This window comes from Girardinichthys multiradiatus, chromosome 3, assembly GCF_021462225.1.
Source record: "Girardinichthys multiradiatus isolate DD_20200921_A chromosome 3, DD_fGirMul_XY1, whole genome shotgun sequence".
Lineage (NCBI taxonomy): Eukaryota > Metazoa > Chordata > Actinopteri > Cyprinodontiformes > Goodeidae > Girardinichthys > Girardinichthys multiradiatus.
Window position 1 is genome coordinate 48,124,958 of NC_061796.1, and position 25,166 is coordinate 48,150,123.

Here is a 25,166-nt window from a genome sequence, read left to right on the forward strand (position 1 = left end):
CATGATTCAAACATCTTGTACAAACAGAAGAACAGAGGTGGAAACATGTCACACTGAGAGCAACAGGTGGTAAAGTCCTCCTGTTGCATGTGAGACAGACTGGTCTGCTGCAGGATCCAGGAGGAAACAGAGTCCAAGAATAACCAGAACCACAGCTGAGAAGTGGTTCAGATGAACATGGAAAAAGTTCTCCTCCCATTTACAGAACATTCAGCTTCCAGTTACCACAGAAGAACCAATCGGTACCAAGCTGCTACGTTCAGAACCAAAACAAAATCCCAGAGCAGCTGCCAACGTTCCCGGAAGTGGACGTCCTAGCAGATTCAGCCCGTCAATGTGTGAAGCTCAGAGAAATTACCAAAAACACCTCCATCTCAGACTCTACAGGCCTCGGTTAGCAGACCAAATGTCAAAGGGCATGACACTGATCCAGAATGGCTGCTTAAAAGGGTTGAAGGAGAAAGCCTCTTCTTTCTAAAGACAAAATGGCTGCAGGACTTAGGTTGCAAAGGTGCATCTGGATGAAGGACAGGACTTCTGGGACGACGTCTTCTGGACAGGTGAGACCAAGGAAGAGTTTGGACTTTTTTTTACAACCACAGGACCAGAGCATCTTGCAGTTATTGAGTGAACCACGATCTTCTCGGTTTATTGAAGTATTCTAGAGTCAAATGGGTCATCATCAGAACCATAGTTCTGAACCCGGCAGCTGGTCTGCAACAGAATGGCTAAAAAAAAGAATCAAGGTGCTGCAATGGCCTAGTCAAAGTCCACAACTCAATCAGATTGAAATGCTATGGTGGGACCTTCACAGAGCTGTGGTAGGAGGTTCTATAGGTTGCTGGATCAGGGAATCTACAAACTGGGCCCATTCCGTCACAGTCAGCCAGCGTTTGACCCGACAGAAGTGATGACACAACAAAAAGAAGGAATTTTCCTCTGAAATGAAAAGCAGCAGCAGGTGGCACCACCTTAAATTAGGGAGAAGCTCTCTGATGGGTGAACTGCATTACATCACTTCCTGCTGGAAATATAAACATAAAGGTGGAACTGATGTGGATCTACCTCCATAGTCATAGATCAGAAAAATCATTGTGTTTTTATAGAATAAAAAATATAAAATGATTTGTTAGATATAATATATAAACAAATCATAAATAACCAGGAATTAAATTAAAAGGAAGGAGGATTTAATATCCAAGACTTCTGCAGTCCAGCAGATCCTTAAAAAGAAATCTGAAATGAAGAAGTCTACAAAGGAACAAAATATCTAAGCAGATGATCCTGCAGAATGTTGGGACCCAGCCATGGAAACGACAATAAAACTCCGGTGCAAACCTTTCTGGAACTTTCAAAATAAATTGCATTTAACTGACTTCCTGTAACTGAGGAAAGGGGGGTAGCAGCAGACTTCCCATGATGCCACTGTCTGAATAAACGCACCCCCTTTCCAACAAGCCGACCTCTTTCCACTGCTCCTGTGCAGGACCAGGATAGGGGAGGCCCAGCGCGCTGATGTCTCTTTGCTGGCAAACAGACATAAACTCTTCAACTGGATCCAAGAGTGTCATAAGATCATGCGATCATATGCACCAGTTAAGTATGAGTGAATAACTGTTTGTGTACCCAGTATTTATTCATAAAAACGGGAATTAAGGTACACGCCTGGCATGACTTTCTCTCTGAGGCCTGCAGAAACAAACGGTGTCCCAGAGAAGTCCCTGCAGAGACGCTGTCTCTACAAGCCGAGTGAAGCGGTTTTCCTTGCCTGAGAGGAGGACAAACGAGTAGACGCAATATGGCAGTTAACGTGCAGTGTGGTCAGCGGACAGAACGAGCCGTCTTCCCGCCAAAACTACGGAGGTTAGCTGGAAGCTAACCCTTTGTTCACAGAGCTCTCTTCAAACTTCATCATCACCTTGACAGCTTTTCCTCAGCACAGTTCATACAAGGTTAGGTTTGGGCAGAGAGATTTAGATTGAAATGATCTACACGTTTTTCATTTTCTGAAGTTTGGTTTTGTTCGTTTTGAACTCAGCTATCTTGGTGCTAGCAGGCTATCTGCAACACACGTGTTCAGGTTGTGTTCTTTGTATGTTTTTAAAATTAAGACAAACTTTATTTAAAGGGTGATTTTAAACAGAAGATTGATCATAACGCGCCGTCCGCGCTTATGCATTTTAACCCTTTTATTAACCTGGTATTTTAAAGGTATGTGTTGATTCTGGTGCTAAGCTATCAGCTTCTTTGTTAGCTTAACGGCTAACCGGTAAGAACACGTGCTACTGCTAAAGAGTATTTAACAGAAAGGTTGTTAGTTTTCAAGCTAGTGAATAATAGTCCCTGAACATCATTTTACTAGATTTGATAACTAAGTAAACATCATTAAGCCCGATTTCTCCAGAATGATTTGGCTCTTTTCCAAAATATTCCCTTAATAATATTTCTTTAAATATTATTTTAATAAATAAAGGCAGTTAATGAGACACCGTTGAGAATTAGTCATCCAGAAGGTTGGTTTTATTCAGCAGATCATTATTTAAAACATTATTTTATTAAAATAATATTTTATCTGATCTTACATTGTGAATGGTTGTCTAAACGTTGCTGATTATTTTCTAAGTTGGTTCCAAGACTAACTTAACTTCATTTCCAGATTCTTCAAGATAATCCTTGGTTCTCAAACATAAACATTGCATGGTAATGTTGCATCACTCTTTTGGTCATAATTTCCAATCATCTTTAATCAACTTGTTTATATTGTACATAGTCCATTAGTCTTCATTATTCTTTAATTCTGCTTGGTAGTTTAGTTGAATTGTTTTAGCAAAGTAAAGAGTTTGTTAATTGAAATATGTTTGACTTTGAGTTGACTTATTTTTGTTAATAAATTCTTGTATTTTAAGAAATTGTGTGAATTTATTCCATATATGTGCAGAGTTTATGCTGTTCAATAATGTCAGAGCTCATCTCACACCTTTCTATTTTGTCCTAATACCATCGCCTTACTGGGCTGGTATTCACAGGACAACCCTTAACAGACCCAAATATTATTTGATAAAATATTAAAATATTGAATAATATTCTCCGATTCATAATTACAACAAGAAGATCAACAGAAGGAAGCTGGACGGATGGAATAATAACCGAACTCCGAACAGGAAAAGGCTCTTCACAATAAAACATGAAGTAAAGCATAACTAGAACTCAGAAAATGGAAACTGCAGAATCCAAAGAAAACATTTAAATTTGATTATATCATGTTCTGGTTCTGAGTCCAGACATCAAGCAACAGGTTCTTCAGTCATATTTACTGATGGATGCAGGAGGAACTTTGTCCTGCTGTCAGAAATTAAATAAAGCCTCCACTGTTAGCAGGAGACAAAAGAAGGGCTTCAAATTCATCATGAAGCTGAAAGTCCATAGCTCTACTTCTTCTGAGAGCTTCTTCCAGGCCTGTTAGCAGAAACCATCTGGCTGCTGGAGGAGCTGGCAACAGAGCTAAGTGACGCTGCTGGCAGGAACAACAACCAGGAGGAGAAGAAGGAGGAAGAGGGGGAGCTAAATCTATGAAATAATTGTTTCATCACACTTGGCTGCTGCTCCTGGTTCCTTCAGCTGAGAGTTTCTCACAGGGAACTGAACGTGATCAAGACGTTCTCGCTGCTTCTTGGTCTACATTTCCTGATCTGAACCTGACAAATGAAATCAGAACCACAGGTCACTTTAATGTCTGCTACTAAACCAACAGACCAAAAACATTTTCCTGGATCGTTCCTCAGTACCACATCAGAGACTACTTTACCATTGTAGACCTTACAACGAGCAGGTGCATCAAGCGAACAAAGCCTCCAGGATCATGGAGGCATTAAGGCCCCCCTACCAAGATGGAATGTTTCCTCCAGGCTGGAGATGAGTCTCTGCCTCAAATGGAACAGTTTAGTATCCTGGTGCTCCAGAGTGATGGTAGGGTGGAGCAGGAGATGGAGGGATAGATCAGAGCTTCACCTGTAGTAATGAGGACATTGGTCAGCTCTGTGGTGGAGCTGAAAGGTGAAGCTCTAGATTTACTGCTCCATCTATATTCCAACCCTCATATAAGGTCCTGAGATTATTCTGCCTTACTTTCAGCCCTTTAAACAGAATTAAGCTCTGCCATTCAAACTGTTTCCACAAATATTGTTTTATTTTTGTCAATTTTAGGGGGATTTCAGGTCATTCTGCAGCGGTTTCTATATTCAGAAAGCATCGTGATTAAGTCTGATGTGTTTTAATAACCTGCAATAATACTCAGATGTTGTCCTAACAGAAAATATGATTTTCTCACAGAAACGAAGAAAGAAGATTGATAAGAAAACTGGGTATCTTTTAACTTCTGAAATTCACTTCAACACATTTTTGCCATATTAGGAAAAAGGCTCCAAAATTCTTCTCGGTTAAAAATATGATGAGAAAACAATCCTTATGTTAGACACACACACACAGATTTCCGTCTCACTCCAGAGTTTTGTGTTATTTTGTGACTTGTTTACTGACTCGACTCGCTCTCTCAGGTCTCTGCAGGAGATTAAAGTCACAGAGGTAGAAAATGAAAAGAACCCAAACTGCTTCTGCAGACGGGAGGAAAGTAAAACCTTTTTCAAACTAACAAATGAAGAAGACAGAACTATTTGGAAATCTCAGTGGATCTAAGATCTTAATTTAACTTTCGTTTTTATGAAATCTATGTAGAAGAGCTTCACCTTCAGCCTGATAAGGACAGAAATAACCGACTGTTCTTCTAAAACCTCATTACTGCTGCTTGAACAAGTTAATCAACGATGGCTAAATGTTACAGTAGAAAAATCCAGTCAGTCAGTCAGTCAGTCATTTTCTACTGCTTATTCCATAGTGGGTCGCAGGGGAGCTGGTGCCTATCTCCAGCAGTCTATGGGCGAGAGGCGGGGTCCACCCTGGACAGGTCACCAGTCCAGCGCAGGGCAATAGAAAAATCCATAAAATTGAAAAATAAAAACTGCTTGAGGCCCAGCAGCTTCTGTTTAGGCTTAGAAAGCAGATTCAAAATATTTCTAATCATTGTGTGCAGAAAAGTTCTAACCTGCTGGTTTTAAAACACTTCCATCATCAGCTGTTATTGTGAAACCACTGACCCACTCCATCACTTCCCTTTACATCTCCAGCCAGGTCAGAAACCTGCTTATGGAACATCTCATTCATGAAATGAATTATGATGAAGCTCTCATTATTAATTTCAGTCCAGCACATGGAAGCAATAGTCTTACTGGGTGTAATTTGGTCCACATGCAGGCCCAGAATGGGGAATGAAGATGATCCAAGAAGAGGTTGGTGCATCTAGACTGGCCACCAGAGAGCAGAAGGCGTTCCATCACAGCTAAAGCAAACAGGCAGTAACTGTCTGACCGTCAGAACCAAGAGTGAAGGTCAGAAGGTTCTGAGGACACCTCCCATGGTGTAACATTGAGCCAGTAAACTTAGTCTGATGTGTTTTATCAGCTGTGATGGTGGAGTGTTTCAGATATTCGTTTTAAAATCTATATGCAGGTCTAGATCCTGCTCTCAGTGGCCATAAGCTTAATTAGTGACTCCAACCATGTCTTTGGACCAACAGTTCTGTGGTTCTCCATGAGACCACTTTTGGTCTAAACTGTTCTTGATTTTGAAACAAACGTTAAATAGTGTTTCTTCAGAAATCAGCCACTCTACTGAGATGTTTCACCGCTTTACAGCTTAGGTACCAGGCATCTTTCTGTACAGAAGCCTGAATGTTGTTCCTGTCTAGTAATGTGGACAAATCTGAAGTAATGATGGTTTTGATGGGGTTTACTGCACATTGTTCCTCACCATCCTGAACATCCTAAGCAAAATCTGACCCCTCCCATGCTGCAGGTGCAGGCTGAGACTCACCTGTCCCAGCGTGCACTCCACTGACCCCAGGAAGTCAGCCTCCTTCAGCCCGTTGTGGCTGCTGTTGATGTCGTACAGCTCAAAGCGCAGACGCTGCATCTCTTCAAAATAAAAGTCCAAGGTGAAAACCTTGGAGTAGGTTGGGTTGACACAGCTGCGGATCACCTCCGTCCGGTCCACCTGTGGGAAACACAGAAAGATGAAACATCTCTGTAAGATCCTGGCTCTGGGAAAACGGCAGGAACATTGAGGGAACTCTGCAGTTGAGAGATATGCTTAAATTAGTGGAGACGAATGTAACTAAATCAGCAGCGATCTGCTGAGAATGTGCAGGCTGTTTGTCCAACATTCAGTAACCTCCTCTTCTCATGTTAACAGATGGCGTTCAGGCTGCAGCTCCTCACCAAGCTCTAATTAAAGATGCTTTAATTGGACGTTTGAATCAGCTGAAAAGAAATCCAACATGGAGCGTGAGAGGAAAACCAGTGTCCTGTGAATCCTCCGGCCGGCGCTGCAAGCTGCTTTCCTCCCTGTTCAGAACCTCTCTTGTTGGTGTGACTGAAACAGAGACGTTGCTTATTAGTGGAAGTTTCTGTAATTAGAGCTGAAATCCTGTTTTCTGTGTTGATCAGAGAACATTCATTCAGCTCTCCAGTGTTGGAGCTCAGAGAGGAGATCCATTCAGCATCTTCAGAAGCTCCACTGGGGGCTCATCATTAGTTTCAGGCCAAACATGGAGCAGTCACAGGTTTGACACATTTAATTATTTTCCAAAGTTTATTCTAATAAAATTCCTGATTAAAGAACTTCACAGTCAGCTGTTAAACAGACAGTTCTCTTCCCAGAGTTCCTCTGAACTCTTCTGGACAGCAGAGCTTTGGAGGAACGCTGTTGTGACGTCTGGTGGTTCCTCTCCTCAGTCTATTCTTTGTCTACTTTTCACAGCTTGTTTAATGAGGCTGATCCAGAAATATAAAGTAGAGGACGTCTGGTCTGTGGGGGCCGTGTGAACGTGAAGTGTGACAATTTAATGAAGACATCAGGAAAATAATGTAAATGTTCTAAGAAATATCTGAAAGGCCTCCATTTGGAGAAGCAACTTCTATTTATGGAGGTTCTAATTTTTACTCTGGTTCATATTTTTTATTCTCTAGGGAAATAAAAACACCAGCAGGAAAATGAGGTTTAGATCTGCTCTAATATCTCTAATAACATCAGATGTTTCTATTCGTATGAAAAATGAACGTCTTTGTTGATCATCATCATGATGTCACAAACAGACAGACACACCGACAGGAAGACAGGTAGGAAGACAGACAGACAGGAAGAGAGACAGACAGGCTGTCAATTAGCACAAACAGCTGCTGTCATGTTTCAGCTGCAACATTTAAACAACGAAACATTAAAACAATGTTTCACTTTCAATAAAAGTAAACGTAATGAATTTTATGGATATGGATAAATCTCTGTGTGTGGATATTAGTTCCTATGCAGGTAAACCTGCTTATTTTGCCTCATTAAGTGTATTTTAGGATTTATTTCCATGCTCTGTTCTTGCTCGATGCAATTTCCATTTTATGAACATTTATTGGACAATAAATCTTCTCTTTAATTATGTGATTTAGCATTAATTAGCTACATTAAACCATATGAATAGATACATAAAGTAGTGGCATAATAAAATTCAATTCAAATTCAAAAATACTTTACAAGAAGTACAGTCTGCTCTGTCCCTTCTTGTAGATGGCTTCACAGTTGCATCTCCACTCTAGTCTGTTCTCCAGATGAACACCGAGGTATTTATACTCCTCCACCACCTCCACTTCTTCTCTCATGATAGAAATAGTTTTTGACTTATTCCTGTTTCTCTTAAAATCTACAATCATCTCCTTTGTTTTAGTCACGTTCAAAATGAGATGATTATTTCCACACCATGCCACAAAGCGGTCCACCACCTTCCTGTACTCAGCTTCTTGTCCATCTCTGATCCACCAACAACTCCAGAATCATTAGAGTATTTCTGCAGATGACAGGAGTCTGTCTTGTACTGGAAGTCTGAGGTCTACAGAGTGAAAAGGAATGGTGAGAGTACAGTCCCCTGTGGTGCTCCTGTGCTGCTGACTACCTGGTTAGACTCACAACCCTTCAGTCTCACAAACTGTGGTCTGTTTGTCAGGTAGTCTTTGATCCAGGAGATTGTTGAGGTCTCCACCTGAGTCTTCTGGAGTTTCTGACAAAGCAAATCAGGTTGGATTGTATTAAATGTTCTGGAGAAATCAAAGAACATGATCCTCACAGTCCTGCTGGCTTTGTCCAGATGACAGTGGGTTTGTTGAAGCAGTTGTAGGATGGCATCTTCAACTCCAACTCCACAGCGATAAGCAAACTGAAGGAGGTCCTGATAGTTTATTGTTTGCTTACTCAGGTGGGCCAACAGGAGTCTCTCTAGGACCTTCATGATATGAGATGTCAGGGCAACAGGTCTATAGTCATTGAGGACTGATGGGCGAGTTTTCTTTGGTACCGGAACAAGACAGGAGGTCTTCCACAACACCGGAACCTTCTTCTGGGTCAGGCTAAGGTTGAAGAGGTGCTGCAGAATCCCACAGAGCTGCTCTTCACAGGCCTTCAGGACTCTAGGGCTGACATGATCTGGACCTGCAGACTTATTCTGGTTCAGTCTTTCCAGTTGTCTCTTCACCTGACTTCTAGAGACACACAGGTGGAAGGGGGAAGCAAAGGAAGCATCAGCATCTTCTGATATGGTTGAAGGCAAACATGTAGAAGCAGAAGGTTCTAGGGCTGAGGTGGAAGATAAAAATGTGAGGTGTTACTGGACAGCTGTGGGTCAAAGGAGGATGGGATGTCTGTTTGGCTGTGAGCAGGAGAGGAGGATGCTGAGCTTCTTTCTGAACTGAACCTATTGAAGAATGTGTTCAGTTCATTTGGTTCTGTCCAGACCTCCATCGGTCTGATCATCCTTCTGCTTGAAGCCTTTGATCTTCTTCATCCCTGTCCACACATCTCTGATAGTGTTTTGCTGGAGCTTGCTCTCTAGCTTCTTCTTGTACACCTCCTTGCTGTCTCTTATCTTGACTTTAAGTTGCTTCTGTATAATCCTCAATAATTCTCTGTCTCCCTCTTTGAAGGATCTTTTTTCTTGTTAAGCAGGTCCTTCAGGTCACTGGTGATCCAGGAATTGTTATTGGGGAAGCATCTCACGGTTCTGGTGGGGATGATGTTATCCTCACAGAAGTTTATATAGTCGGTTACACACTCAGTCATGGCATTTATGTCCTCTCCATGTGGCTGGCACAGTGCGTCCCAGTCTGTAGCCTCAAAGCAACCTTGCAGAGCTTCTTCAGCTTCCTGTGACTATTTTCTCACAGTCCTCTTTATTACAGGTTGTCTCTGAACAAGGGGCTTATATTTCGAGCAGAGAAAAATCCAACGTTTGGTTTTCTCTGGTAGAGCAGCTGACAAACTGTTGAAACGTTGGAAGTGTAGTAGAGAGTGAAGCATGGTTAAAATCACCAGATATAACCACAAACGCATTGGGGTGTTGTGTCTGTAGCTTAGCAACAACTGAGCTGATGGCATCACATGCAGTGTTGGCAACAGCGGAAGTTGGAACGTAAACTGTTGCCAAAATAACACTGGTGAACTCTCTGGGTAAATAATATGGACGAACACTTACTGCTAACAGTTCAAGATCTCCACTGCAGAGATGACACTTCACAGTAACATGTCCTGGATTACACCATCTGTTGTTCACAAGTACTGCCAGTCCACCTCCTTTACATTTGCCGCTCCTCTTTAAATCTCTGTCTGCTCATATGGTTAAAAAGCCCGGCAGAGAGACGCTGGAGTCGGGGATATGATCCTGCAGCCATGTCTCAGTAAAACACATGATACTGCATGCCCGGTACTCTGGCTGGGTCCTTTGTAGGGCTTGGAGTTCATCCAACTTGTTTCCCAACGATCTCACATTGCCCATCATAATCGACGGAAGAGATGGTTTGAAATTCCTTCTCTCTCTTCTCTTAGCTCCTGCTCTGCATCCACGGCGTCTCCTTTTCAACTCATCAGGGATTTGGGGTTGCAGTTGAAGTATTATTTGAGCTTTTGAGATATTAATCAGCTGCTCCCGGTTGTAAGAAACAACCCCGTTGCCATGGCAATGCAACATAACAAATGTACAAAAGTATTAGGAAAAATCTTCCAAGCTACACAACATCTGACACCGGAGAGAACAGTTGTCCAAAAAAAATCAACTATCCACCACAAGAGGAATTTGAGTTCCCAAAAAAGAATCAATCAGAATGAAAAGTAACAGAGATACTCCAACCTGCTGCCACCTTGAGCAGCGCAATTCTAGAACTAAAACTAAAACTACCCATTTAAAGGATGAATTCATCACTTTATTCGATATTTTCCCAGTATCTGTTATTATTTGGGGTTGTTTGTTTTTGGTTTCTGGTTTTTTCTTATGTTTTTCACAGTTAAGGTTTTGACTCGTTCTTTTGTCTATTATTCTTGTTAGATTTTTAATCATGTTTCTGTTATTTTCCTGGTCGTGCTTTTGTTTTGTCGTCTTGTTCATGTTTTGTCAAGTTTGGTTTTCAGATCTGGATGCTTTTGCTTCATGTTTTTCTAGTTTGTGTTCAAGTGTCTCTGTTTTGCTCCAGCCACGTTTTGTTCTGTCTGTCAATTAAGTTTATTCGGTTCACCTGCTCAAACGTTAATCTGTCTCCTTGCTCCACCTGGTTTTCACTCCATATATACACACCTGTTCAGTTAGTTGTCGCGGAAATATTTCTCAAACCAAGTCTTGTTTTTTTGATCATGCCATGCCTGTCTTGCCTGGCCGTTTGTTTTGTCCCTGCCTCCTGCTGAGTGTGAGTTTTTGTTATTAAACCTTTTTTTTCACTTACCATCACGCTGCCTGCTCGTCTGCATTCTGGGGTCCTATATCTTGCAAACCATAACAGTATCAATATTTAGTAAAGACAAAAAGTAAGAGTTAAACTAATGGTTACTGAAGGAAAAAAAAAATCAAGTTCAATATAAACCACTAACCAAGCCTGCTATGGATCAGCAACCATCTACTGATTGACTGATTTACCAACAACCAGTAAACTAAGTATTTATCAAAGTAGGGCTAATAATCAATACAAAAGCACTAAACATGCTGTAAATAAAGATTGTTAGGAATCTACCTACACACCATCAGCCTGTCAGAAGAGCTTTTAATGCCTGGTTCTGTATTCTGACCTATTTGAATCCTCTTAGGTTGAAGGAGAGTATAGGGTTAATGAGGGGAAAGGGGCAGTGAAGGATGAAACCAACAATTTTGTGGTAAAGATTTAAAGGTTTTTTTAGATGACCTTCAGCTCTGTCCCAGATTTTCTACAACAGTTTTATTCTGAATGATTTCGACTCGTTCATCCAATAAATGCTGCCCTGACTGCTGAGTGCTTAGAGGAGCTTCTGATGGATCTGTTGTAGAGCTTTTCAATCCTGCTGTTCTGGTCTGTTCCTAATAATCTCTGAAGCTCCAAAATTACTATGATGTCACTGACATCTTTCTGGAAATGTTTTCAAGAGCTCCTCAACGACTCCAGCTCATCCATGAGGTCCCAGAAGAACCAAGAACAACATTTAAAGCTCTGCAGGCCTCACTTCCTTGGTTAAGGTCAGAGGTCATGATTCCACAATAAGAAAGAGAGGCTGGACAAAAACGGCTTCCATGGGAAAGTCCCAAGGCCAGAACCACTGCTGACCCAAAAGAATACAAAGGTCCTTCTCACATTTACCAAAAACATCTTAATAATCTCCGAGGCCTTTAGGAAAAATGTGGACTGATGAGACAAGTGGACCTTTCTGAAAGGATGACGTCCAATTTACATCTGGAAAAAATAGCATTTCAGAAACAGAACCTCATGCCAACAGTCAGACATGGTGGTGGTAGTATGATGGTCTGGGGCTGCTTTGCTTCATCAGGACCTGCAGGACATGCTGAGAAACCTTCCATTGGGTCTGAATTAATACAATTGAACAAAGCAGAGCAGGTCAAAGTTCCTCCACAGTGATGCTACAGACTCAGTACCAGTTATCATGAACCACTGATGGCAGTCTTTAGGATTAGGGGGTAAATACTTTTCTACACAGAGCCAGGTTGGTCTTGAAACATTTGTTCCTTATTAAATTAAACCATGATTTAAAAACCATTTCACAGCAGGCCCATCTAAGGGGTTTGTTCCTGAAACGTTCGAGCGGAGTCTGATCTGACCAAAGCTCACTGGTCTAGTTAAAGTCCCTGTCTTTCCCATTTTCAGGAGTGTCTAAGAGCAATGGTGTGGGTTTCACATCACATTTATGGTTCTGGTAAAGAGCACTACTGAATAAAGGTTCTTTTAAACTCTGATCATTAAAAAAAAAGTGAAATAGAAAAATTAAGATACATTTGATAATTAAAATAATAATTAACATTTCTTTCCTCTGAACAAGTTTGCTCAAACAAAAGATCGGACATCCCTAAACGTTTCGGTGGGACAATGTGGCTGAAATAAATCAGGCATTTATTTTAAGGTTATTTAGACCAGGGGAGGGCACTGTGTAGTAGTTAGACTTCATCTCTCTCCTCCAGAAACTTCTCCACAAAACAAAAGTGTATTAGAAATTTACCCAAATTCCTGCTACTCTGCCACCTACTCATATCAAAGATTATTTCAGCTTCTTCTTCTACATAAAGGTCTTTGTTCCAGCAGAAGAAGCTCCAGAAACATCTCACTCTGCTTTCTTTAAAGTTAGAGCCATCTGAGATGAAGCTAAACGTAAAGAGGAGAAAATAAAGTGGAACATCAGAAGAAAGAAAGGCAGCATCACTGAAGCTGATCCGTGAGCCAATAAAACATTTACTGAGGCTGACAGAGAGCAAACATCATCCACAATAAACCACCATCACACTTTAATCACTTACTGGCAGCGCTCAGATCCGGAAAAGCGAAGTGCCTCAGTAGAAGGTCCCTGTCCCCGTTTGGGCCCCATTAAAAATGCCGCTGACACAGAGGAACGTCCTGTCTGCCGGTTTCATCTAGAGGTTAGATTACTCGTACTCGTACTCGTACTCGTACTCGTCGTCTTCCGCTTTATCCGGGACCGGGTCGCGGGGTCAGCAGACTCAGCAGAGACGCCCAGACGTCCCTCTCTCCAGACACCTCCTCCGGCTCCTCCAGGGGGAGCCCAAGGCGTTCCCAGGCCAGCCGAGAGACATAGTCCCTCCAGCGTGTCCTGGGCCGTCCCCTGGGCCTCCTCCCGGTGGGACGTGCCTGGAACACCTCCCGAGGAAGGCGTCCAGGAGGCATCCGGTATAGATGCCCGAGCCACCTCAACTGGCTCCTCTCGATGTGGAGGAGCAGCGGCTCTACTCCGAGCCCCTCCCAGATGGCCGAGCTCCTCACCCTATCTCTAAGGGAGTGCCCGGCCACCCTACGGAGGAAGCTCATTTCAGCCGCTTGTGTCTGGAATCTCGTTCTTTCGATCATGACCCAAAGTTCATGGCCATAGGTGAGGGTAGGAACAACCGGTAAATCGAGAGCTTTGCTTTTCGGCTCAGCTCTCTCTTCACCACAACGAACCGGCACAGCGCCCCCATTACTGTGGCAGCCGCACCGATCCGAGGTTAGATTACCTCGAACATTAAACTAGAACAGGACCGAGCAAGAGCTAATGTGCTGCTGAAGCAGAAGAAGAAAAACCTCAAAACCAGGACAGAATCATTACAGGAACATGAGGCTGTGACAGAGTTCTGACAAAATCATCTGATGAAGAAAAATAAAGCATGTCATGATGTAGGATTGTTTGGTGTTTGGTTTCAGGTTTCTTATGTTTTTCACAGTTGAGGTTTTGACTCATGCTTTTGTTTTGTCGTCTTGTTCATATTTTGTCAAGTTTGGTTTTCGGATCTGGTTATGCTTTTGCTTCATGTTTTTCTAGTTTGTGTTCAAGAGTCTCTGTTTTGCTCCAGTCACGGTTTGTTCTGTTAATTAAGTTTATTCGGTTCACCTGCACCATGTTAATCAATTTTGTTGTTCCACCTGTACCATGCTCCATTTATACACACCTGTTCTGTTTAGTCTTCGCGGAAACATTTTTCACTTTCATGCTCATGTCAGGTTTTGATGCTCATGTCAAGTTTTGATGCTCATGTCTTATTTTCGGATCATGCCATGCCTGTCTCGCCTGCCCGTCCATTGTTTTGTTCCTGCCTCCTGCTGTGAGTGAGTTTTTGTTTTTTGTCATTAAATCTTTTTCACTTACCGTCATGCTGCCTGCTCGTCTGCATTCTGGGGTCCTATATCTGGCAAACCATAACAAAGCATTATTGTTCAATAGAGGCCTGGCTCTGTAATTAGCATCAAAGGGAGGCAAACCTCATCCTCTAGACTTGTTAATGACACGCTCAGCAGTAGATCAGTTTAATAAGGCTTAATATTACCTGAACCACCAGGTACCAGTAACACCAGAACCTATGAATAAAAGGTACTGTTTTCTGTCTGCTGTTGGTCAGCCAGTCCTACTTAGAACATTTGTTCTAAAGACATTGCCACTTATGATTCTAAAACTGAGAGGATTCTGTTTTTTGTCCCAGCCATCATTTACACATGGGGCCCATATGGGCAGGATATGGGGTGAAAAATGGCTCCCAGATGTTAGTTGGTTATTATTTGATGAGATGTCTTTGTGAACAACTTTGCTCAAACTCAAAGAAAAGACTGAACTAGTAGCATCAGAGTGTAACCATGGTAACACAACATTCAAACCATGAAGATTATTCTTTGCTCTTTTACAAAGTAAACTTGCCAGTTCATTTAAATCAGTTTTAAATCTTTTAATGTATCACTGCTGACACCATCAAATCAAATCTCATATTATTCTCATGATCGATAAACTAATTTAAACATTTTAGATCAATGGTCTATGTTAAATTCAACCATTTATGGGAGGTCCCTGAGGGCTTGGGGGCCCTACGCACCAGCTTAGTTTAGCTTATGCCTTGGGCCGGCTCTGGGCCTCACCAAGCCGAAGCTAATTTAGCATATAGTGTCAATGCCGAAGCCAATTATAGTGATTTGCAGAATGTGAGTCCCAATATTAACTGTATTTTTGTGTCTCTTCTTTATTTTAAACAATTAAATTGTACAAAGGCCTCTAGTCTAAAATTAGGCTAAATAAAGGTTAACAAACATGTCTAAATTGAGGTTTAACACATCTACTGGATATCTAAACCCACACGTTTTATCCAACATTAGCAAAATAATAGAGAAATAATAGTGGCATGGTCAAGAATGAAAACTTAGATCTTAGATTAAAGTAGATCTGCAGAGCAGACCTCCAGTTCTGCACAGCGAAGAACGGTTTAAGTAAAGGTCAAGGCAACGTCTATCTGTTGCAGTTGGCCATTAGGAACGATCTTCTGTTTCAATGTGACTTCCTGAGGCTGTAGATGATATCCTGGAGACATTTTGTCAGCGGAGCCTCATCTCTGGGTACGTTCACACTGCAGATCTTGATGTTCAATTCCGGTGTTTTTCTGAAATCCAAGTTTTTTTCCGTAGTCATTCAAACTCATAATTAAAAGCAGCCGCCATTAGACTTCAGTTTGAACGGTTGCTGACCTCAAAGCGACCTGCATGCGCAGAAGGAGAATGTAGACGTTACACAGCAGCGCTCTGTTAACAGAAGTAATGATGGATTATCGTGTCTCTGTGTTATTAAGTTGTTGATTAATGGGAGCCGATAACATTCTGACCACATCAGAACAAGACGAAGAAAAGTCAGAAAACAGAGAGCTCAGCTATTAACGGCGGCCTCTAGTGGAGCAGTGATGCCGCTGTGGAGACATCTGATGGTGCATTCACATCGAACACGGATTCTGCGAATATTTCGCCTCATTTGTGTGCTTTTGTCCGCTTCACATTCCGCGTGAACTCCGCGTTGCCATTTGGCAACAAGCGGCAACGCTTCGCCGCGTCATCAAGTAGGAGGAGCTTCCATCTGCTGCTTGCTGGTTTCAACTGAACATGCTGGACATGGATTTCACGGATAATCACGGTGTTGTACCTGTGGAGAGCCAAAAATCGTCGTCAACGTCCCTGGGTTCACCAGATTCTTCAGGGACGGGAACAGTTCGGAGATTACCACCACCTATTCCAGGAGCTGCATCTGGATGACGGTCGATTTCAGAGGTACTTCCGTCTATCCAGGACCCAGTTCGAAGATCTGCTGTCCCGCGTTGGGAAACAAATCGGCCTCCGGGACACCAACTACCGGCACTATATCCCCGCTGCTGAATGCCTGTCCATCTGTCTTCGGTGATTAAATAAATCTCAGCTCAATAAAAAAACAGCCGATTTTTAATGTTTCTTCTCCGCTGCGGTCTTTCACCCTACGTCACAGCCACATCCAGTCCCTGATTGGTTGACGCGACGCGAATTTAGGAAAAAGTTTAGATTTTTCAACTCGTCATTCGCTCTCGCTCCGTTCTCGCTTCGCTTGGCGCACGTTCCGCGCCCGTCCTCCGTGTAAATTGGCCGCTCCGTTCGCAGAAACCGCGTTTGGTGTGAACGCACCATGAGTGGATGCTAGTCAGAACCAGGATGATGAGGCAGAAGTCGGAAAAAATGCGAGATGACCGTTCTGACTACGGACGCTTTATAAACCATTGGATACGTGTCCGATTTAGAGCCACATATGGAAGTGGCATGATTTTGATTTTTTTGGAGGGGTAAAGGTCAGAATTGGACTGAAAATGGGTCACATTTGCCTGCAGAGTGAACGTAGCCTCCTACTCACTGATTTATTGCTACTTGGTGTTCTGTCATAAAAGATGGTAAATTATGATTCATGCTGAACAACATCTTCCTAATCTAACTGCGCCTCACATGATATCCAGCAGGTATCTTGTTGGTGGTCACTCTAAACAACTCCGTGTTCCTATGGCACTTCAGAAGAAACTATGTGTCGGTTTAAACGGTCTGAACAACACAAACATACAAGTATGTCTTCATATTCACTGTTATTCTCAGCATTTTTCTGATCTCAGCTCTACAACAAGAAATAGCAGGTTTTATTCATGCATTTACTTTTTAGTAATAAATCATGAAAGTGAAATTAGTTCAGAGATGTCCAGCTCCAGTCCACCAGAGCTTCTAGATGCATCCCTCCTCCAACACACCTGAATCAGATTAATGTCTCGTTAGCAGGCCTCTGCAGATCTGAAAGACTGACCGCTGATGATTCATTCAGGTGTTGGAGAAGGGATTCAGTGTTTAGTTTCTCTTTGTGCTCTTTTTGATTGATAATAATCCACACATTTAAATGAAATAAGAACTACCAGCCCAGGAAGAGAAAGCCAAACTGACAACATCAAAGCATTGGTTCCAAACTGCAGGGAAACTGATGAAGATGTTTATCCTTAAATCTTACTCCACCAAAAGTGAAGGTTTTATTTTTTCCTCTAAATATCAACATTTAATCTATAATCAGCTACTGTCAGGTGGATGTGACAGTACAGACAGAGTCTCATTCTAACGAGGATTTTAATTTCTTCTGCCACCATATTGGTCCTGAAATGGATCTGCTGAATATGTGACGGCGCTCACTCCCTCCGGCTTGATTCAAGAAGTTCATCCTGACTGTAAATTACTGGTGGGGGTGGAACAGTTCTGAGGAAACCAGGGTATTTCAGCTGTAATTACCACCACAGGGCCGGTGAAAATGGGTCCACCTGTGAACCGGACCAGATAACTGTCACACAGGAGCAGACATGGAAAACCGCCCCTCCTTCCCTCTTGGACTGAATCGTCCGAGGACAAGGCTGAAGTGTGATATTCTCAGCACCTCCCGCCCATAGACTGCTGGAGATAGGCACCAGCTTCCCCGCAACCCACTATGTAAGAAGCGGTGACTGACTGACTATTTCCCAACTGCAGAAACGTCAAAGCTGGTAGAAAAGGGATCCTGGCAGTTAAAGAGTGCAACAAACCCAGAGGCGAACCATCAAGGCCCGCTTGGCTCTCTCTGAGGGCCCAAAAGAATGGAAGAAATCATTTGGGATTGGACTTAATAATCAAAAGTAAAATCTCCTGTTTATATCTAGTTTATTTTCATTATTATTTGAGTTCTGGAGGTTATTTGAAAGATGCCAGCTTTCTTCCTATCAGAAGTCAATCTGCTCCGTTGCTAGGCAGCCAAAGTCCCTCGGTGAACAACAATAAATATATCTATCCATCCATCCATCTCTTCCTCTCACTGTGTTCCCAGAACAGAGGGAAGATCCAGGTCCCTCCATAGAGGTCTGGTTCTCCCCTCCAGTCCACTTACAGAGGGACCTTCTTGGAAAACTTCCAAATGGAGGAGTTCATGAGGCACACTTAACCACCTGAGCTGACTGCTCTAAAATGAAGGAGCAGCAGCTCTACTCCAAGCTCCCCCCAGATGATGGAGCTCCAAATCTGCACCCCACAGAGAAAGACCATTTCAGCTGCTTGCATCTGATCACCTCCCATTAGAGCAGAAGAAGGGTCCAAGGTAGATCACTCTGTAAACTGATAGTGTTGCTGACCTGTTTTAAGACTGAAATGTTTAAATGATAAGAAATAGGTTTTGAACTGACACCATCACAAAGACCTGTGACAACCATCTATCAGCTGTTCAACCATTGGCCAAGAGGCGGTGTACAGGATGCCGTCCATCACGGAAACAAAGACAGCCATGCACACATACCTAAGGTAACATGGCTGTTTGTCAAGGCTTGCAAAGCAGCAACAGGACATCGGCAGGAGCATGTTGGCTGGATAAGTTTATTAGAAAAATGATGAACTTACAGGACAGGAAGGAAACACAGGAACCAGGGATGCCAACAGGCACTGCAACAGTGATACAACAGACGACCCGACAACAAAGGGACAGAAAACAGGAACTTTCTGTGAATAAAGTTCGATATATTATGTTTTTTGTGAAACAAAATTAACTTTTACAATCTTTTCAGGCGAGAATGTAGCTGTGTAAAACTGAAATATCTGTTCGGTTCACCAAGATATCACCTAATTGCAAAAGTGCTTGACGTGTTCGGAGATGTCCGCTCCCACTGCGCTAACAGCCGGCCCGCCTCGCCAGCTGTCAGCTGACCAGGCGGTCGAGGGTCAGTAGAACGGGGGAGAACGCCCGTAACCCGGGCCACTGTTGTCATGTTTTCATACTCACTGGGTTTCACCAGTCAGAATATATCTGATGTTTGGGTTGTCATTATGCTATATAAAAAACATATTTAAACTTGGTTCAAAAAGTTATTACATTAGTGTTTAAGTTGGTCATCAATATACTTTATTTAGTAATATGTTTTATGTCTATGAATATAAAAGTTATTTTAAACATTTGCTGATTATAGAGCGAGAATAAAGTTACGATAATAAAACAAGAACATTTTAAAGAAAACAGGTTTGTATGCCATCAGGAGGAGACAGCAGGGTTAACCTTCGAACTCCATCTTTACAGCTTCCCAGCTCTGTGCTTCACGCTGTCATGGTTGCTAGGCGACAGAACTTAAGCTGAGGTAAGGGTGGGAACACCTGGTGAAGGGATAAACCATCCAAATTCACAGCCAATCATTTCCGGCCTTCAAGGTTTTTGCGGCCACCCGGCCCACGTTGGACCAGTCCTTGCAGTCCCTGAATTTGGATACGGCACTCAGACTCTCCACCAATGGTTGGTCTTTATGGAAAGAGTGGAAATGTTTAAAATGTTCTGATTTTGTTAAAAACATTTCCACGTCTCTTCAGGATAAGTCCGTGAACAGTTGCCTTCAGGTTTCTGGAGTTGATGTGTTTTAAACACAATGATTATAATGCAGTGCTGATTAATTTCTGCAACACATGAGTTAAAGTTTATGATGACCTGAGCATAACTACTCAGCATTTTCTGGTGACTGATGCACACTTACATGTCACTGTTTAAAACATTAGTCTTTATTTTGTATTAATAAACAACATGATTATTAGATTTGAAAGGCTATATAAATGTTTATTTATGTATATATATTAAATAAAAGCCCTGCTAGCACCAGCATCATCTGTTAAATAATCAGCATACCTGAGACTTTAACACCTCATGATAGTTATGCCTCATGTTGGTAAGATGCTTAACATTTATACTATATTAAAATCTCTGTTTAATTTAGCATCTGCTTGACATAACATGATAATAGATAAGATTTAAACTTTTCTTTCCTAAATGGGACAATTTCTAACAGGTGGAAAACAACAGAAAGGCCATTAATAAATCTGCAGCAAACGGACCTTCTGAGCTACAGGTGGAGGGTTTCTGCAAGCTGAGCCCAGCTACACACTGAACCAACCATCAACCAGAACTGGTACCAGAGGCCGGGACTGGAAATGAGAAGGTAGATCGTCACATGAATAACCCAGATAAATCCAGATGAATCTGCATCCAGATCAGGAAAATCTTTGATTTATTGTTTGTGTCAAAGGGTATGTGGTTTAAAACTTTATTTAAGTGCAGCTTAGTATAACCACCAGAGCCACTTGGGGCCATGATGATTGCTTTTAGTAAGACTGAAGCCTTAAATTACAGCCATTAAGACATCTGCTGCTGCTGTAGTTGCTCTTTAACTCATAAATAAGTCAATAAATGCATCAGCTGCACAGATACAGTAAAGTGTGTCGAATCTCACTCTTCTACCACCATAAGAAATACATGACACATTCAGAGAGTTTCCACAGCTGCTGCAGCTTCAATTCAATTCAATTCAAAGATACTTTATTGATCCCTGAGGGGAAATTAGAAGTCCAGTACAACCCATCCAAACATACATCATGACACAAGACAAGGGGGGGACGGGTCACCAAGGCTTTGCTGCCCACTCACAGGCGCTGAGAAAAGAGGTCACATTAGGTAAGTGGAGGAAAAAAATCATATTTCAAACTTTATCCTTAGCAGGATACAGTTTGAGATTGTAAAAAACCTCAGAACAAAGAAGCAACAAGTTGACAAAACAACATCATGCTGGGAACGGTGAAGGTGGTGTGAGGGGTGCATATGTTTATCTTGAGCATGTGTGTGTGTGTAAGTGTGTGTGTGCAAGTGAGTCCATGAAGCACTGTCACAGAGACCATTGTCCTTGATGGTTCGTTGGAATGTTCATCAACCGGCCACAAAGTTCTGAGCAGGTCCACATATGTCCTCAGGGAAGAGAGGGAGCAGAGCGTCATGTTTACATAACTTCCAGGAGAAGTTGAAGATAACCAGCCATCAAGGCCGTGCAGGGGAGCCAGATTCAGAAAAACAATAATTATTTGGGTTAGGCTGACTCTTAATTTTCCGTCAGCCTTGAGAGTCTCGCTGGTTCTTCTCAAAGGCGAATCCAAACAGCCAAATTCCTGGTCCTTTCCGCCAGATCCGAGCGAACAACTTTCTCCAAGATTTATCCCATTTCACCCCTGAGTCCAGGAACCGCAACCTGCCTGTGATCCTGTGTAAGGATCACATCCAGTCTGCGATTCAGCTCACGTAACATCTCAGTCTGAGTGTTGATCGCTCTGAAGATCCCATCATACATGCCAGGCAGCCTCACAATGGCCAGAACAGTTGCTGACATTCTCCGAATTTCTCGATATGCCAGGTAACCGCTGACTCCAAAAAGCAGAAATCCTGATATCAAACATCCAATTATATACATATCTTCCACATCCTCGACTGACATTATCGACAAACACACAATCCTCCACTTCTGCCAGGAGTCCATCGTGTATCCAGAGAAAAACGTCCCGTCTGGCCAAGAGGACTCTCCTCCACCCTGTCTTCTCGTCGAGAAAATTTGATCAATTGCATTGAGAGATCAGCTGACCAAATCCATATTTTGGAAGAATTTGGAAGATGTGCAAAAAGAGGCTCCAAAAAAAAGACAAGACACAGAGCTGAAGCAGGTCAGATATGGGAGGGGTGTGGGAGACAGAGAAAAAGCATCCTCCTCCACCGAGAGCAGGAAGAAAAAGTGTGTTTTGTGTGTTTGGACTCCTCAGATCATCCACAGAAACACAAACCAGACAAGAATTCACTTTCCTCCTTCATCTTTCTTCCAACAACTCGCCTCCATATGGCCGACCACAGAGAGGAAGAAGATCGCTGTCAGCTAAGTAAACAAACTCTCTGTAAGAGCTAAAATGCATAAAATGTGGAGAAATCCATATCTTGAATTACTAATGGTAGTTAACAAAGCAACAATTAGCAAATCAACTGGTTTTCTGAGCTGCAGATCAGATGCTGTGTTCTATTTGTCTTTAGAGGTCAGATTTTCCAAGTTCCAAGTCAGAAATACAACAACCGAAGAAAGCAGAGCTCCAACATGAAAAGTCAGCGACGATGTGGTGAAAGTTGCAAGTAGAAACTATTTGTAAGCACTTCTGACTGTTTGTATCACAATAAACCAGTTTCACATATGCAATGTACAGTGTGTGACAAGATGGCGCCGCAGATGGTCGCCTCGGCGTGTTGGTGCGCATTGTTTAGTTTTTTGCTTTAAAACGGTCTTCTGTGATGGTACCCGGAGCTCTCTCACCAGAGAAGAACTCATGAACATCAGGGCTACTACACCAGAGGAGTTATTTCCCACTTTTCTGCCTACTGCTCTGGAATATTTGGACATTCTGGTCAAAGGTTCCGCTCACCTTTGTTCACGCGGTGAAACACCGGAAGAGAGGGAAACGGGCTGGGGTGCTGGTACGTCTTCGCCAGCGTGGACTACGAACACCGTTACCTGGAATATTTCTCTCTAACGTGCGCTCACTTCCCAACAAAATGGAGGAACTACAACTGTTGTTGGGGAAAAACAGGGACTTTTATTCATCGGCAGTTTTGTGCTTCACGGAGACGTGGCTGTGTGGATTAATACCGGACTCTGCGCTGCAGCTGGCAGGATTCCAGCTCTACAGAGCGGACAGAGACACGGAACTCTCCGGCAAAGCGAAAGGTGGAGGAATCTGTTTTTACCTCAACAGTGGTTGGTGCAACGACGTGACAGTGATTCAGCAGCACTGTTCTCCAGACCTGGAAGCCTTCATCATAAACTGTAAGCCTTTCTATTCCCCCCGTGAGTTCGCTTCGTTCATCCTGGTCGGTGTTTACATCCCACCGCAAGCTAACGTGCAGGTCGCACAGCGCATGCTCGCCGACCAGATACTGAGTGTGGAGCGGACCAACCCGGACTCCTTAGTTATCGTCGTTGGCGACTTTAACAAAGGTAATCTCACCCAAAAATGAGCAAATCCCATTGTCTTTACACTCAGCAGTCACATGCTCAACAATTGACATTATTCTCAGATCCTAGTTTCGACAAATGGATCGCATCATTGGGCATAAAAAACAACTCTGCAGAGGATGGCCTTGAACTCTAAAGGTGTCTGAGTGGTAAGCATTAAGGTAAAGTATAAAACCCAGAATTGTGTTCATAATAGGCTTTCTGCATCTGCAAATCTGCAAGAGGCCTTCGATAAAAATAGTTATAAATGAATACAATATGGCTGCTTTAAACGAAAATATTTCAGTTTTAAAATACCGAAAACTTATTAACATAGCCTGTCTGTTTATTTCAGGGCAGTTTTGCCAATACTTGCTAAAAAGAACAAGTACCTTAACAGAAACTTAAAATGTAATCAAGAAACATGTTTTTCATTTTCAACAATAAATAACAAATAAAATTGCGAGTACATACATATATATATAAAACTGGTCAAACGAGCTGATTACAAATCGTGCGTTAAGCGGGTCAGACGCTTTCCAGGCCAGGCACTTCACTTTCTCAACATTAATTATTACGTATTAATTAAAACGTTGACAGTTGCAGACACGATGTAGCTGGAAACCTTATTTATGCTGTTTTACGTGGCAAAATATTTGAAAAAGTTTACATTGATCGGGTAAATCCGTCATTTGAAACATTTAACAGGTTAAAATAAACAAATTCAATCTGCAATCTGTATTTAAAGTTGAGATTTTAATCAATTTATATTCTCTCCTCTAAGTGCAATGCAGCTGGATATTATTTGGACATTTGAAGAGCTTTTTCGGTATTTATATTCAGCACAACAAAATTATTTCCATTAAAAAGGAAAATCTACACAAGGAAAATAGGAGAATGTCCAAGTAAAATGGGTTGCACATGTCCAGCTCTGCGGGTCGCATCTGTCTGGCTCGACGGAAGATCCTGACCCTCCTGGAGGTACAGAGATTCTGGGAGATACCTCCAGGAGGGTCGGGATTCCCTATACTCCCAGTGAACCCAGGGTTTCTGATTGTAGGTTTTAACAACTAATCTTTGCAGAAACATAAACTGGAAAAACAGTGATGAGGAAATTTTTAAAAAGTCTCTGGTATGAAAAATGTATTCCTTCCTTGGTTCAGTAGATTCTACATTTGGAAATTATTTTCCAGAAAAACCTCCAAATCTCATGAATCATTAATACAAACAAGCTCACAGGAAAAAAGCATCCTGTCCCTGGGTGATGGTTTCCTGTCCATATCTCAGAGAGGTGTGGAGGAAGGCTGTAGGAGTCTGATCCCATCTAAAAACATTCCATCCCAACACAAAAACAGAGACTGTGAAGCTTCAGGCGCCTCTGAGCTCAGTGCAGCAGCAGATAATCAAAGCAAGCTGATCAGGAGAAGGTGGTATAACCTGATTGATCTTCCCTTGCAGGAACAGACAACCCAGCAGCAGGACAAGTGTTTTCTGCAACTGAAAAACCACCAACATCCTCTGAATGAGCAGCAACAACATTAATGTGACAGAAAGTGGCGATGAACCACAGACTGGATCAACAAAGATGTTTTAACTGCACAAACAGCATGATGGAGTCCTGCTGAAACCAATACCAGCAGCAGAACACTGAACTATCTCCGGATCAAAATCAGCAGAATGGACAAGAGTCCACAGGTAGAAGGTTCCTGAGGGTCTACGATCACTTCTGTTAGAGTTCGTTAACCCTGACCTTAAACGTAGGGAGAAAACACAACTAAGCTAAACTCACCTGAACTGAACTGAACTGAACTAAAAGAGAGTTTCTGCTGTTCTGAGTTCTGCAGGATGAAAAGTCTGAGTTTCATCAAACTCTCTGCAGGTCACAGTGATGAGATCAGAGATATATTTATATATAATAAACAAT

At 42.3% G+C, this 25,166-nt stretch overlaps 1 protein-coding gene across 3 annotated transcripts in view; it reads right to left on the reverse strand.

Annotated features, from left to right (window-relative positions):
- Positions 1-25,166, reverse strand: part of cpne4a (copine IVa) — a 73,581-nt gene that overhangs the window by 38,595 nt on the left and 9,820 nt on the right. For all 3 annotated transcript variants that reach the window (XM_047361635.1, XM_047361636.1, XM_047361634.1), the window contains one exon: positions 5,926-6,105. In XM_047361635.1, coding sequence (XP_047217591.1) covers positions 5,926-6,105 — 180 coding nt within the window. The remainder of the gene's footprint in view (positions 1-5,925; positions 6,106-25,166) is intronic.